This window comes from Ipomoea triloba, chromosome 10, assembly GCF_003576645.1.
Source record: "Ipomoea triloba cultivar NCNSP0323 chromosome 10, ASM357664v1".
Taxonomy (NCBI): Eukaryota; Viridiplantae; Streptophyta; class Magnoliopsida; order Solanales; family Convolvulaceae; genus Ipomoea; species Ipomoea triloba.
Window position 1 is genome coordinate 24,089,109 of NC_044925.1, and position 14,745 is coordinate 24,103,853.

Genomic DNA, 14,745 nt, shown 5'->3' on the forward strand with positions numbered 1-14,745 from the left:
TATAAGAATCAAAGCTCAATTGTCTTCTTTTTCCTCATATAAAAATAAAAAAGTTTGGGGCAAAAATAATAATATTAAATGAAATGAACTAATTTCCTGAATCAGCTTAAAATTCATTCCAATATTAGCAAAATTTTCTATGACAAGCGGCATTGAAGAGAGATCAATGAATGGCACGTAATTATGTAAACTACTACTACAATTTTACACCCCCATAAAAGTGGACCAAAGAAAAGAACTATGAACCGAAGGGGTAGAAGAAAAGGAGTCTTCATCAACATCATGTACTGGAAGTCTGGATCATAGGAATCTATGAGAACAATGTAACGACATCTCTGTGGTATCCTCGGACTATCAACAACCTAGGCACATTTTCGACCAACAGGTCCATATACTCCATATAGAAGTATGATGGATGACTGAGAGGTGGAGCAGGCAGACTAACAAGCACCACGGCAGCCATTCTAGAGTAGTTCAGTATTGTTGAGTTGAGCTTCAAAGTCGTGTAAAGGAACTTCTCCACCTGTTGATCGTTGACAATAACACGCTTTCCGTCAGCCATCAAAGGAGTCCCTTCTCTCTGAGCTTTTTCCTTCATCTCTCCCAAGTAATTGGCGATCCTCTGCTGGGCGCCACTAAATGCCTCGGTTGATTCTTGCTGCTCGCCATGGGTTTCCCATGACTTCATTGAAATGACAATCACTTCAGCTTGCATGCGGAGATCGTAAAGGAATTTCTTTACATCAGTTTTCAGTTCCTCAGCGTTAGAATCTTCCTCTGCAATGCAGAAAACCTGAATCTTACAGCCCTCGAAGCTTGCTTTGGTGAGGAGGAGCTGTGAAAGAAGAAGCATAAGACCGCCATCTCTCACAATCCAATACAAATCGATAGTACCATACTGTCTTTGATACTCGTTAGGCCACTCATCTAGGCCTTTCACAATAACAACTGCTTTATTAGCAACAATGCAATCATTTATTATCCCAACAAAGGTGGCAGGAATTTCGTGTAAATTCTCACGACGCCAAATTTCAGGATAACGCATCACAACTATATTTGGCTTGAGATTTCCAAGGCCCATAGTTTGAACAATGCCTCTAAAGCCTTCAGACATATTTGGGGCAACAACAATCTCCGCTACACCTTCACATTGCTTGTAGTCGATGTAGGTACTTAACTGTTTGCAAGCTGTCTTAGCATCCTCGGCACATTCAAGGTAATCTCCATCCATAATAGAAACAAACACAGACATTCCCCTGCCTTTTTTCTTCATGCAGTTGGCAAAGTCAGCAAGCTTAGGATGGCAAGGGACATTCTCAGGCAGCTTGCCCCAAGGACGACAAAATATGAGGGGTATAGGGTACCAGTTCTTCGGGTGTACTTGGGTTGCTGTGTAAAATTAGATGTGACTCAAAAGTCAGATCACATGTCTTGATCTTAATTTTAAAGAGTAAAATATATAACAAAGCATCAAACCATGGCAGTTATATGTTGCCATATTATTATCAAGTAATGTTTTCATTAAATAGGAGACTATGCAACATGTTGGCCATAAATTCTGAGAACACTGTCATATTATGTGTGCACACCATGCAAACTACATGTCTCTCCATGGTCTTGTTGAATATAAATCATGACAATCCATAAACTTTAAAAGGAGCCCTCTTTGAAAGGAAATGCAAAGGCTCTTTGGCAAGAAATTTAAAGTACTTTTCAAGATAAGCATACTCACCTCCCAGAGATCGTAGACTACGAAGGGCAAGCTGAAAATAGGCACTCTTGAAACCATCACCCCAGTCTCCAGCTTTTCCCATGAGGCAAACATAATAGTATATGAGGGTTGCTAGGGCCAAGGCCACAATTGTGAATGTCCAAGATATTAAAAACATGATAACTGCAGAGAAACAAAAAGATAAACTCATAAATATACTTTGAAATGCAACAAGACTCAGATTAGTAAAACTCAAAGTTACACACTATGCTACAAAAATGAAAATAAAATAGCTGCATGTATTAGAACAGCTCCTTGGATCAGTTATCCTTTGGGAACTGTAATCCAGTAACAAATAACAGTAAAAACTGGTAAGTGGTAACCCAGGATTACCTATACAAATCAATGCTCCTACAAGAGAAAGACTCCAATGGTGAAATTTCCACCTAGGACGCCAGCTGGGAGCATCTAAAAGATCCAGAAGAAAGCATGATAAGTTCACACCCGCATAGCATAGAAGATAAAACATTGTTGTGGTCGGTGAGATAAGGTCTAGATTCCCAATCACAACGCATCCAATACATATGAAGGCAGTGAATAGAGTTGCCACATGAGGTTCATTTCCATCTGACACCTTGAAGTAATTAAGAACAGGTAATATGTCATCATTTGCTATAGCTGCAAGAAGACGTGGAGCACCAGCTAAGCTTTGAAGAGCTGCACCCAAGGTTGAAAGGATGATGCCAACATAAACAATTGCGGGGAATGGCCAAGCAACTGTAGCTGTTAATAACCTGCACAAGTACTGAAGTCATACACTAAAGTGGAAGACATGCTTTTAAACTCTTCTTACAACCTGTGGTCCTGTGCCAAGACAAACTAGGATGTTCAATTTAGAAAGCAACAGAGTATAAGCTAAGCACTACTCTCAATGTGTGTAATGCCCAATGATGACTTTGATTTAGCAAGTTAATTAAACATTTTGATAAGCTTTGTGCATAATCAAATTATGTCACAATTCTCAATGATATTATATATACAGAAGACCTCTACCTCATCCCATGATTTCCATATTTTCTTGCTTATTGAAAACCAAAAACAGCAAAGCACATTTTGCACAATAATACCTGTCAGTCAAAAGTTTCTCTCTGTGTGCAACAGCTCCAAAGAAAAGCACAGTAACCAAATACAAGCCAGTTGTTGACAAAGTTGCAGCTAAAGTTCCAATAGGAATAGAACGCTGAGTGTCCCTTAGTGAGGCTGAACGATTAGAACCTGCCATGATCCCAGTCACAGCAGGGAAAAACAGACCTACCAATGCACTGAAGAGGTGAAATAAAAAATACGTATTACAAGCCATTATGATCAGTTGGACCTATTAAGACGAATTCTAGCTGCAGTTTTCTCATTTTGATAACTGAAATTCTAGGTTGATATTATTTAGTGGTCAACCAGAAAATTGATATCAGAGCATTTGATATTCTTCAATCCCAGTAGGAGTAATCAGCCCAAAAATATTATTGAACAAACAGGTGTGTCAACTCATTGCTATTCTCTTTTTAGTTAGAAGTAGCCCATAAGGAAAAACTGTTACATCTCTCTTTAAACTGGTAAAGAAACACACGTAATAGCTTCATTTATCAAAATGCTTAATGCATGCAAGCAAACAATACATATGTGCATGGTTTGCTAATGAAAATAGTTCCCTACCTTGAAAGACATTAGAATACAAGATAGAATGGAGTGAATTTTAAATGGTGGCAACAACAAATGAAATTCTCACTTACCACCTTACGTCTCAATTAAGTAAATCACAATGAAGTTGAAAAACCAAAGAGAACAAATCATCTAGGATAACCAAAGTTATTTATGAATCCGGTAAGTATGATGCAAAAGAATCTCTGTCATGGTGGGATCTTAAGTGCTCTACTGCCTCCTATTTAGAACATTTTCTGTTCTACTAAATTTGCTTTTGTTTTGTAGGAAGCTTTAGAACAAAATTATGGGTCCAAAGATGAAGGTTGACAAAGATATTATACTGAATAACTTTTATATTTTCAAATGATTGATGACAAACCAGTCAGGGAGCAGGCTCATGAGTTCAAATTCTTTATAACTTGAAAAGAAGTGGTGTGCAAGTGTGCAACTATTATTTGTTGGTTCACTGATTAAGTCCACATATCCAGAAAAGTATGAAAAGCAGAACTCCAGTATATCTTACTTGAAACCCCAGTATATCTTTCCATTAGGATCTGGAATTCCCGCATTGTTAGTCATCTGATAGTCAGAACTCCAGTTATCTTTAAAAGATTCCAAACTCAACCCGGTGAATCCAACTGTAGCATAACCAAAGAAAGTTCACAGATTGTCACATGTATGTGTGTAGGAAATAAAATTTAATGTGAAAAAGCAAAAAAATAATAATAAATGAAAGCCATGGAAACATCAACACCTTCAGTATAAACAAGGACAGTTAAGCACAGTAAACATCTGGTCCATCCTTGAATTAGCTTTCCACATAGATAAAATTAGTGGAATTACTTCCCCATATATGGAAAGAAAGGAATTTTTCCATTTACTCAAATTTTGAATAACTCATGCAGAATATTTGCTGTTTCAATTTTCCCCTGAAATTATTAGATCCTATGTCATTCAGACCCTTCCTCTTACCCAGTGTCCATAATGGGCATTAAGTACTTCACATGACCCTCCAAAATAAATAGAAAATTTATATAAATTGGACGTGGACCTACTTGTGTTAGACTCCACACTCATACCAGAATTTGGATAGGTTCACTAGACTGACAAGCAATAAACTTTTGAGAGTAAAAGAAAAATCCATATGGGCTTGAACCAAATCATTCTTGCATCATAATCAAGCATGCTCCTACATCTCAGGATAAAAGAGATTAACTGTGCTACACACTATAGAAACTAATTACTGGATTTTACTCTAATGGTCAGTAATACAACTCATGCACCCACCAATAAACTGGTCACAACCCTCTTGCAGTCTTGCTAAAAGCAAAAAGCCCAAATAGGCGCAACAAACTATTCTGATTTCAATGTCAAACAAGCTCCTCCCAGTAATATATATTAATTGGCCCAGTACCAAAGCACTTCTTATTAGAAACAAAAGAAAACTTCAGACAAAAAGACGAGGTTTGAACAATGTAAACCTTCTGGGCGGTCCTTCCTTGCCACAAATATGCCAAGAAATATGCAGCACAATGAGAGAAAAACAGGTATGAGGAAAGCTGGTGCAACACGATTGATCATTTTGACACCTCCAAATACTATAAAGCACAGAACAATAGTGACAACAATCCCATAGACTTGCAAGTCATGCAAACTTGGTCTTGTGATGGGCTCTGCAATTGCTGTACCATTAACAGTTGTGACTGACTCTGCATAAATGCAAAGAAAGCAAATAAAGTTTAGATTTGGATACAAATTTGGTAGAATTATACCAAACCAGCAAATAAACAGTAACAAGCTCAATGGGAGTTTTTGATACACCACAACTAAACAGGTAAAAATGGAAGATAGATCTAATTGTAGTAGAAGATACCAATAGATGGCACTCTGCACTCCTAACCTTTCTACGGATGATAACATTGGGCCATCTCAGATATTAAAAGTAACAAGATCAGGCAACAGAAACAAACTAAAAAATGCTAGGAATTTGTAAAATAATTCAAAGGACAAGAATAGGGTGAGATCCTCAGGATAGAGCCCCCTTATCTTCCACAATGCCCAGACTGATACATGCACCTAATGCTAAAAGTTACCTCTAAAAATCCCTGCACCTGGCACAGCATTTAAGAAGGTCTCTACAGCTCCCAATACATACCTGAAGTACAAGCAAACATAAAACATCAGTGTGATATACTAAGAGCACAGTCATGGGGAAAAGGATAAGATCGTTTACTCACATAGCCCCAGAAATCGCATTCCCCAGGAAAAAACAGAGACCAATACTAACACCAACCTCTGGACCCAAGGCACGACCAATAAGATAGTATGGGCCACCTCCCTAGAAAAGCAAAAACTAGTAAGCAACAAGACCAGAAAAAGGTCATCTCCTTGATATTCAGACAAATGACAATCTCATCAAGAGCATTCATTTACCTTCATTGCACCATTAGTTGCAATAGCACTCAATGATATTGTGGTCAGGAAAGTACATGATCCACAGAAGGCAACTAGCAACAATGACTCACCAATTCCAGCCATTCCAACAATCCTGTAATTCTCCCACAAAAGGAGAAAGAAGAGAAAATAGATAAATATGTAAAAGTATAAGAAAGCTCACAGTTTAAAATAAGATTAATTTAGTCCTATAAATACTTTTCCTCTCTTCCCATCGTTGTTTAACCTTCATTTTATCGTCTATCCCCCAACTCTCTTTTCTTCTCACCCTTCTCAGCTCTCACCAGACTATCTCATAATGAAGACTATATGAGGCTATGAGCAGTATGGAGGAAAGCTGATCTTAGTTTGACTTTTAAGCATAACCACACAAGAGTAGTATATTCAAATTTCCTAGTATATGAACTTTACAACAAAATTTTGAAAAGTTTACACTATAAAGTTTCACAAAAGGTCTTGGGAGTATAAATATTAGGAACACATGGCTTACTAAATTACTTTCCAACCACACACAGTATCTAATTGGAACTCCAAATGAAAGTTAACAAGCTTACCAGGAAAATCTTATATAGTAGATGATTCCTAAAATATTTTGCAGGCATGGCACAAAAACTCCCATCATGGTTCCCAATTTGACAACATTAGGCTGCATGAATAATTCACATTAATGCCCATGCAAAAGGTAATCAAAAGTTTCATAGAGCTCAAAAAATGTATAATAATGAAAATTGGTATTATTACTATGGCCAAAACTACAGAAGGACTAGACATCAAGGGCAAATGTATATGAAGCAATTAATATACATTCCACGTACATAATAAATTGTGCATGTTTCTATCAAAATCAGACGTAAAAAATTTAACAATGGAATGATATTGATAGAAAAACATACAATAATAACATGCTTGTAAGAACATCCCACAAAGAACCATTAAGAACCATGAAATATTTGAAGTAATATTTTCACCCACACACAGACAATTTTAAAAATTTAAAGTAATGCCTTTTTAGGTGTATACTTCTCTAGAATACTTAATAGGAAAAATTAGTCAGACCTTGAAGTGTTCCATTAAGGAATATATAGTCATCCCTAAATCATTATATAGTGACCATATGATATCTCCAGCAAATTGAAATTCTTCCAAGTAGCATGGAGCCAAAAAAAAATGGTGTTCTTTGAATGATGCCAGAATGTTTTACATTTCTTCGATCCACAGTTCAGTGCAGCCAAAAGTTACAGTCCATGGAAGTAAGCTAGCCTCAAGAACAGCCTCATAGTTCTTCTCTAGAGTGTTTTGTAATGAACTAAATTGAATCCCTCTATCAATCTTAAAGCCCACTTTCATACCACACAAACCTAACAACTCTCACCAGAGTTACATTAGATCATTAATCCTACCCACCCTCTTGTATGTCATCGTTATTCAAACATTTCACAAGCTACAATATATTCTAACAACTGTTCCCCAAAAAATGAAAAGATAATGACAAGGATGTCAGGAATTATAAAATGGATACTTGAAGGAGAACTATGAATGAAACATTATATAGAGAATAAATACAATTAAAACCCCAGTAACATACTAGAAAATAGAAATAGCACAATCATAAATCCAATCAGTACCTGATGGTGCCCAACTGCGATAGTCACATCATCACCATCTCTGGGACTTGAGGGGGCTGGCATTTGATCCCCTATCATACTGGAACCAAAATACTCATAAAAATATTTACAAGCACCAAATTCTAAAATCTTAAATCATAATGACCTTGAAAGGGTGGAAAACATTTATAGAGCATAAATATCAAATGTCAAGAAACCTTCAGAAATGTCAGCTTTAACATAAGATTATTCAAAACAAAAAAATTCAAACAAACAAAAGAGAAGAAATAGCAATATAGCATACAGATTTAACACAAGACAAAGGTTTTTCATATGGAAAAGAGATGAAATAGAATGATAATGAACAGAATCAGGTGTGAATAATTCATCTCATACCTCTTAAGACCAAGAATATTGACAAGAGAATCAAATCCAAACAACTCTAACTTTGATTCTGTCTGGGGCCCATTCACACCAACATGATTATGTATAGAACCTTCGCTTCCTTCGGAGGCTGAATTTGGTTCCTTGTTCACTTTAATTTTCCTGTCAAAATTGTGCAAGATAACATAGTGCTTTAAATTACAATAAACAGAATATCTCATAAGCAGCAATGTTATAGGGAAATAAAGGGGACTGAAAATGTGTGGCTAACATGAATGTATAGCAGACGTTCTCAAGTGTCTATTATCCAGCAGTGTGAAACTATTTACATGAAAACTCTTTAAACATCATAGTTCTTTATTGGAGTGTCAAAGTAAAAACTTATCACAAAAATGACTTCTCAGCATTTATGTATAGAACCTATTGAACCAAATCAAACCATGAATGAATTCTTGTATTCCTTCCTTTATTCCTAAAAAGAAACTTCCCTCCAGAAGTTTCCAAATTATTATTATTCTTATATTTTATAGTTGATGGAGTTACGGCTCAATTGCGTAGGACAAATACCATAAGTTATTGATGAAGAAGTATACATCTTAAATAGTAAATTAACCTAAAAAGAGTTAAAGAGTTAAGAGTTTTATCCCTGATCTTGAGAATATAAAATTCTCTTGGGAGGATACAATTTGAAGAAAGATGCAGTTTATACTTGTACTTCCTCATCTAATTTAAAGTGCTCTACTTGGAATTGTTGCAGCATTGATCAATTATGGTAAATTTGCACCTTACTAAGTGTTAAAACTTCATCATATGACAGTATATAAGAAGTTTCAAAATGTCCTATACCCCTTAATGGATTTTTCTACACACACTGCCATCAAAAGGATTCCATCCTAGTGGCACTGTTTTCATGTCATGGCATAGACTCAAATCATAATGAGTGCATCCTACATCTTTCCATGGTGTTATCTTACGGCACCATGTGTAAGAACCCCACACAGTGTATTTTAAACAAGAAAATGTTATCAAAAGCAGCAATGTGACGCAATGTCATAATTCAACCTCTAGTTTGTCATTATAGGCTCAGCTATATGTTCCTCTCTTATGGAACTCTACTGCCCCAAAACTTTAACCCCAAAAAAATCCTCCAAACTTTTCCACTTGTTGGAGATTCATTTTAAGCCTTGATTTGTTAGAACTCGGTCATTCATCCTGAACCTTGCTGGATCTGCTTTTTCCAGCACATTGCAGCCTCATTTTAACTCTAAATACTGGAAATTTATTTTCTGACCTAATTCAGCCTAGATGAGAGCATAAAATCATATTTAAAATCCTAGGCAACAAAGATTTTAAACCTTATTTTCACCAGAGCACCTACAATTACACCCTTGAAGTTTCCAAAAAAATTGCAGAAAAGAACCACTACCTGAAAAGATAATGTTGCATTTATTCTATGGACAAATTCTGAAATGAGACAAGTGTCTTCTCAGGAGCCAGTATTCAAGTTGCAAATGTATAGTGAATAGTTAGCACAACATTAGAAGATCCTATAGATCAATTGGAACTACAGTTGTTTCTACAAAAGATGCCTAAGTCAGTATAGAAACAGCAAAGTCCTATATTCCCTATGACTTCTTAAACAATTAATTGCTAATATTAGCTTATCTTCAGTTGGAACTTATGTCATAAGATCCATTATTATCAGTTCAAAAATATCACAGTGCAATTAAAATTCAACTGTCTAGCAAAGAAGTCAGGAAAAAAATGAGCACAGAGCCATAGTTTGAAGTAACTTCAACTTGATCACTATACTTTAAATTAAACTCATCTCTCTTCTCATGCTTTTGATGGAGAGCATAAGGCTCCATTGTTTATAGGACCTCCTTCTCCCCCATCTAAAACCTCGCCCAAAGATTTAGATGGGAGGCATTAAAGAGAGAATGCAGAGTCTATGAGCTGCATTGTCAATTATCTTCCTCTAAATGTTTGTATCTATGCGCAGGTGAACTTAAAACTACTGAACTGGAAAGAAAAATTTAATTGCACAGCAGGGACAGAGAAATGGAATCTCCAGAGGAAGTACTTGAGATCCTGAGGTGGAAAGGAAGACGATGAAGATCCGAGATCCACAGTCGACATCTCGACCATCGCCGGATCGTTATCGTGCGCCACCACCGGCGTGTACTTCCTCCGGCCCAAAGCAACCGCCGGGGGAAAGCCTTCATGCTCCTCGCCGGCATCAACTCCGTTCCCTTCTCTCCCGCCCTCCATTGCCGCTTCCCTGTTCCGATTCATTTCAGTACGTATGACTCAACCTGCCTGTATATATATATATAATGAAAAAAAAACCTGAGGTTTATGTATAACTGAACTATATTTGAATATGAATTGTTGAACGCATAACCACAGAGGTTGAATCAGATCCGATTCAACGGAGAAATGGGAAGAAAAGAGCTGACAGTTCAGAGAGACGGGTAGAAAAGTATACGAATGTAAAATGGTGAAAATATGAGGGTGAGGAAAGAGAGGCGTTGAAAGGAGGAGGACTGCGAAAGAAGACAAAGGAATTAAGGAAAGGCGGGCGAGGGGTTGTTTTTGAAAGAAGAAAGATTCAAGGGGCGAAAGGAGAAATATGAGAGACCCCTATCTGCAATTTGCTTTCTACATTTTACTCCGTAAATTACTGGGGTATTTCTATTTCGGGATCGAATTCACGCGGCGTTGGGCGTAGAAGTTCCTTTTCCGGGAAATAAGCAAAAACCAACCTGATATATAGGTGGTGTTCTAAAACCGCGACTTGCGATCTTGCGAGTTTTACTTAGTGATTACGGAAATAATTTGACTTAGCTTGCTTTGCATTGAAAAAGTTATAGTAATATATGAGTTAAAATTCATAATTTTTAGAATGGGTAATTATCCTTAATGTTGATGTTAATTGTAAATAAATTTATGATGTAACAATTTGTATTAGTTTGATACGAGATAATACATGTGATTAGTAGATGGAATACACAAAGTGTTTAGGAGCTTGCAATTCGGAGGATGAGGATGCTTGAGCTCCATTTCAAGTGTGAGATGGTATCGCAATGTATCTGTTAAGTTAGATTTGGAGCAAGTCATGAAATGGCTAAGAGGGGGCTATTGCGATTTGCGTATGTTCTTGAAGCTGGTAAAGAAAGCATAGCTAAGAAATACTACGTAATTAGATTGTGAGTTTGATGAGAGTTTACCACCTAACTAGAATAAATTATATGCGCAATACGGCATTTGAAGAATGATTTTGTATTGGCAAAGTGAATATTAACCATTGATTTGTGTGCCTAGAGATTTGCAACTCCTGCTACAAACATTAGTGAAATTACTTTTAGTTAGAGCAAAATGGGTTGCACTGCGCGCTCGCTGGGCGCCTAGCTCTTCATCCCTCTCTCTACTTATATTGATGCTCTTACTTTTAAGACAGTGATTATTTATCATTGCAACACTTAAAACATTAAATAAGTTGTAATGACATACATACTTTGATGAAATGTAATTTTATTACTTCTATGAGTTCTATCTATGTTTTGATATTAAATTAGACCACAAATTCATTGATGTTACTAGACCACAAATTCATTGATTAATAATTCTTAATATAATCATGTTTAGATTAAGAAGGGCTTAACATGCATTAAATCATTCATTTGTTTTTGGAGAAATAGAAATAAAAAAAATAGAGAATTTATTTACGTATGCAAATTTTTAATTTGAAAAATATAAAGATAGAGAATGAAAAACTGAATAAATGAAAAGTTAAAGAAAGAAAATTGAAAAAATGTAGCGTTAATATTTAAAGCCCAAATGCGAATGCGTCTAAAATGCATTTTGTCAACCGCTAGCCCAGCCCAAAATAGCTGTTGGATTTCTCAGCATTGGCCGGGAACAAATCACACTGCCGCCATTCAACAAACTGCCGGAACTTGACGGTAGCTACAATCGGACATAGAAGAAGAGCGTAGAATAGTCCATGGCCTGTGGTGTGAGCTTCTTCAGCAAGGCTTCATTGCTTGCTTCAACCCCGGTACTTCAATTCGTCTTCATTTTAGCTCCAACCAGGTTATTCATTTCTTATTCTTCCCGGTGTGCACCCGATTTATATAGTTGTTGTTTCTTTGCTTTAAAGAATGCCAAGTGAAATTGCTACCAATTGTTATACCATGGAACATGGTTGATATTGCATTGCAAAACATTATACAAAAATTCTGTAAATTCAGTTAACACATTTTATGTACATGTAAACAAATAATTTTGATAATTGCTGACACATGATCGCTACATGTATAAAAACTGTCAACTGCAAGTACAGAATATCTAAACTACAGATAGAAAAGCTATTTTTGAATTATGTGTGGCATGTGAGAAGATGGCATTATTTAACAATATGATCTGCCAATTGATATACCAAGGACTATGGTACACCTTATATTGTGAAACCCGGTCCAAAACAATATTCAGTGTATTGTGTAACCTTTGCAATTAACATATTATGCATTTTTAGTTAATAAATTATGTGTCAACTACAATTAACCTATTGTTATACATAGTTAACTTATTATGTGTACATTTTGGACTAGGTCCAATGCAGGTGGACCTTGGTCCATTGTACAATTTGCCCTGATCTGCACACTCCAATTGGTGATTTTGGAATCGAAGAATAACTGTATGATTAAGCATTAAGAGTTATAATGACAGCTATAGTGATGCCTTTTCCATGTAAGTCTAAGAAATAAGATATATTGCAGTAATGGATCATTCTCATAAACCAGTATGAAAAGTGGATATAAGCATATCATCACAGGTGCATGGCCTTTGGGGTGACTGGGGGTGTGATATTTGAGATGTCTTGGAGTCCAATAATTTAGCCATTCAAAGAGTCTTGAATTTTGATGATTTAGCTGTAAACTTAATGACAAATTACTAGAGTTTGAAACGTTCGCTGCTGAATTCAAGATGCATTGAGTTTTGTACATGTAAAGTTGTTCTTTGTGGATTTGTTAAAGGGTGTGGCCTCGAAGATTAGGAGGTGCTCTCTAACTGCAATATCAACTATTGGTGTTGAGTTATTTATATTAATACCAAAATATTTTCTAGTCGATTAAAATTGTGCTTGTAGTAGTTTGTTATATTGTTTTTTGCTTAAACTCTGCAGTAACATCTTGCTATCAAAACTAACAACTAACCTTATTAGGATTGCTCCGAGTGAGGCTAGAACCTCTTGCCCACTAGACTGCAGTGCCTTGAGTTTAATTGTTTTTAGCGTTGTTTGAGCCTCTAAACATTTTTTTTTGTTCTTTGTCTGATCTGTGAGCAATGATTATACGAAGGCATAAAGCATTTAAGTTTGCTGCTATATGTATGTTGTACAAAACAAGTAGGTCTGATGTTCTATACTTATTGTATGCACGAAACAAATGTCAATAACCTACTCTTTTCCATGATAGGTTATAACTTTTGGGCTCTTGCCAAGTTAGCTCTCATCTGAATCCACGACAATGTAGTGTTAAATACGAGCTCTACACTTTCATTTGGTTCACCAATCAATTGATGCCACATGCCCGCGAAAATCTTTAAGGTCTTGTCCTTACTGCCTGCTGATTTGAACACAGCCTTCACGGCGTTTGGGTCACACACCTTATCATCTCCACCTTGAAGAATTAGCAAAGGAACTTCCAGCTCATGACAGTTGTTCTGTATATATTTGCAGACCTTGAGAAGCTCTAAACCAGTGGCAGCCGGTGGCCTTTCATTGGCAAAGCGGTTAGGACTCTTTGCGACCAATTTTTTCTTCAATGCCTCCCTGCACGATTTCCTGGAAGGAGGTTTGGTGAATATGATCCTCCAATTGGGCGCAAAAAAGGCAGCTAGAGGGAGGAATTCCTCGAGTGGCCATACGGGTTTGTATTTCTTTGAGACTCCACACATTGGTCCACTCAGTATCAAGCCATTCCAGGCATGTTTTTGCTCGAGGCATATGAGAATGGCAATTGCCCCGCCTAGTGATTCCCCGTAGAGGAAAGCCGGGAGCTTGGGGTGATCAGCTCGAGCAGAGTCGAAGCACTGAATGCAATCGTGAACTACGGGATCAATCCTGGGAATATGACCGCGCCTCCCTTCAGAGTACCCGTGCCCTGGCAGGTCAATCGCGAAGACAAAAAGCCCTGCTTTGGCCATCGCCACCGCATTCAGCTCGAAAATCCAAGAACTCTCCGACGTGTAGCCATGAATCATGCAAACAACTCCTCTCGGCTCATCACACGAATCGTGCTGCCAAGATTGGGTGAAAATCTTCTTCTCCTTTTCGTTCAACACGAAGCCTTCTTTGTGTATGATGTGGTGTTTCTTGTAGAACTCTTCCCTGGACAGATCTCCATAAGGGCTGGTTTCATTGGCTTGGAAGATTGGGTGTGCCATTTTTCACTTTCTCTGCTCATACCAGAAGATCCCCAAGCCCAAGGTATTAGAAGCAAGTGGGTTAGCCAACTGTCTTAGGCTGCCCAATAAATATGTTCTATATATATGCTTTCTAGAGTCTATTAATTCACCCATGATTAGTTGGAAAGCACATCAGACTTGGCGGTCATTAATTCATATACAGTTCAACATAAATTCCCAGTTCCAATAATCATGTGATCCACCAATCATTTTGCTCTGTTTTCATATTTGCAGGGTTCAACATAATGGGGACATAAACCTATGACAATTAATCCATTGCCCTTCATAGGCTTCATTTCCCCTTCCCCCCAAACTGAAATACATTTCTACTGCTGTCTCAATTTCAAAATATGATTACTCCTTGTAAATTAAAGGCATATTACACAAAGCATCTTTGGTGTGATTGAAACATTTGGGTCAATC

The 14,745-nt window shown here is 37.0% G+C and overlaps 2 protein-coding genes across 4 annotated transcripts; both read right to left on the minus strand.

Annotated features, from left to right (window-relative positions):
• Window positions 1-10,574, minus strand: LOC116032089 (cation-chloride cotransporter 1-like). 3 transcript variants are annotated; one of them, XM_031274493.1, is made up of 14 exons: window positions 10,224-10,574; window positions 9,935-10,132; window positions 7,864-8,013; window positions 7,489-7,567; window positions 6,418-6,509; window positions 5,843-5,957; window positions 5,647-5,747; window positions 5,503-5,564; window positions 4,891-5,118; window positions 3,933-4,047; window positions 2,839-3,033; window positions 2,105-2,505; window positions 1,733-1,894; window positions 1-1,389 (listed from the first exon to the last, which is right to left on the minus strand). In XM_031274493.1, the coding sequence occupies exons 2-14, from the start codon at window positions 10,120-10,122 to the stop codon at window positions 311-313; spliced, it is 2,967 nt and encodes a 988-aa protein (XP_031130353.1). In that variant the 5' UTR covers window positions 10,123-10,132; window positions 10,224-10,574; the 3' UTR covers window positions 1-310. The 3 variants fall into 3 exon arrangements, with proteins under 3 accessions (XP_031130353.1, XP_031130352.1, XP_031130351.1); XM_031274492.1 differs by having other exon boundaries at window positions 10,201-10,574; XM_031274491.1 differs by having other exon boundaries at window positions 9,935-10,574.
• Window positions 10,575-13,204: 2,630 nt separating this feature from the next.
• LOC116031513 (caffeoylshikimate esterase-like) lies at window positions 13,205-14,463 on the minus strand. Its single transcript, XM_031273738.1, has one exon. It carries the CDS (start codon window positions 14,299-14,301, stop codon window positions 13,333-13,335), a length of 969 nt encoding a protein of 322 aa, XP_031129598.1. The 5' UTR covers window positions 14,302-14,463; the 3' UTR covers window positions 13,205-13,332.
• Window positions 14,464-14,745: the final 282 nt, after the last annotated feature.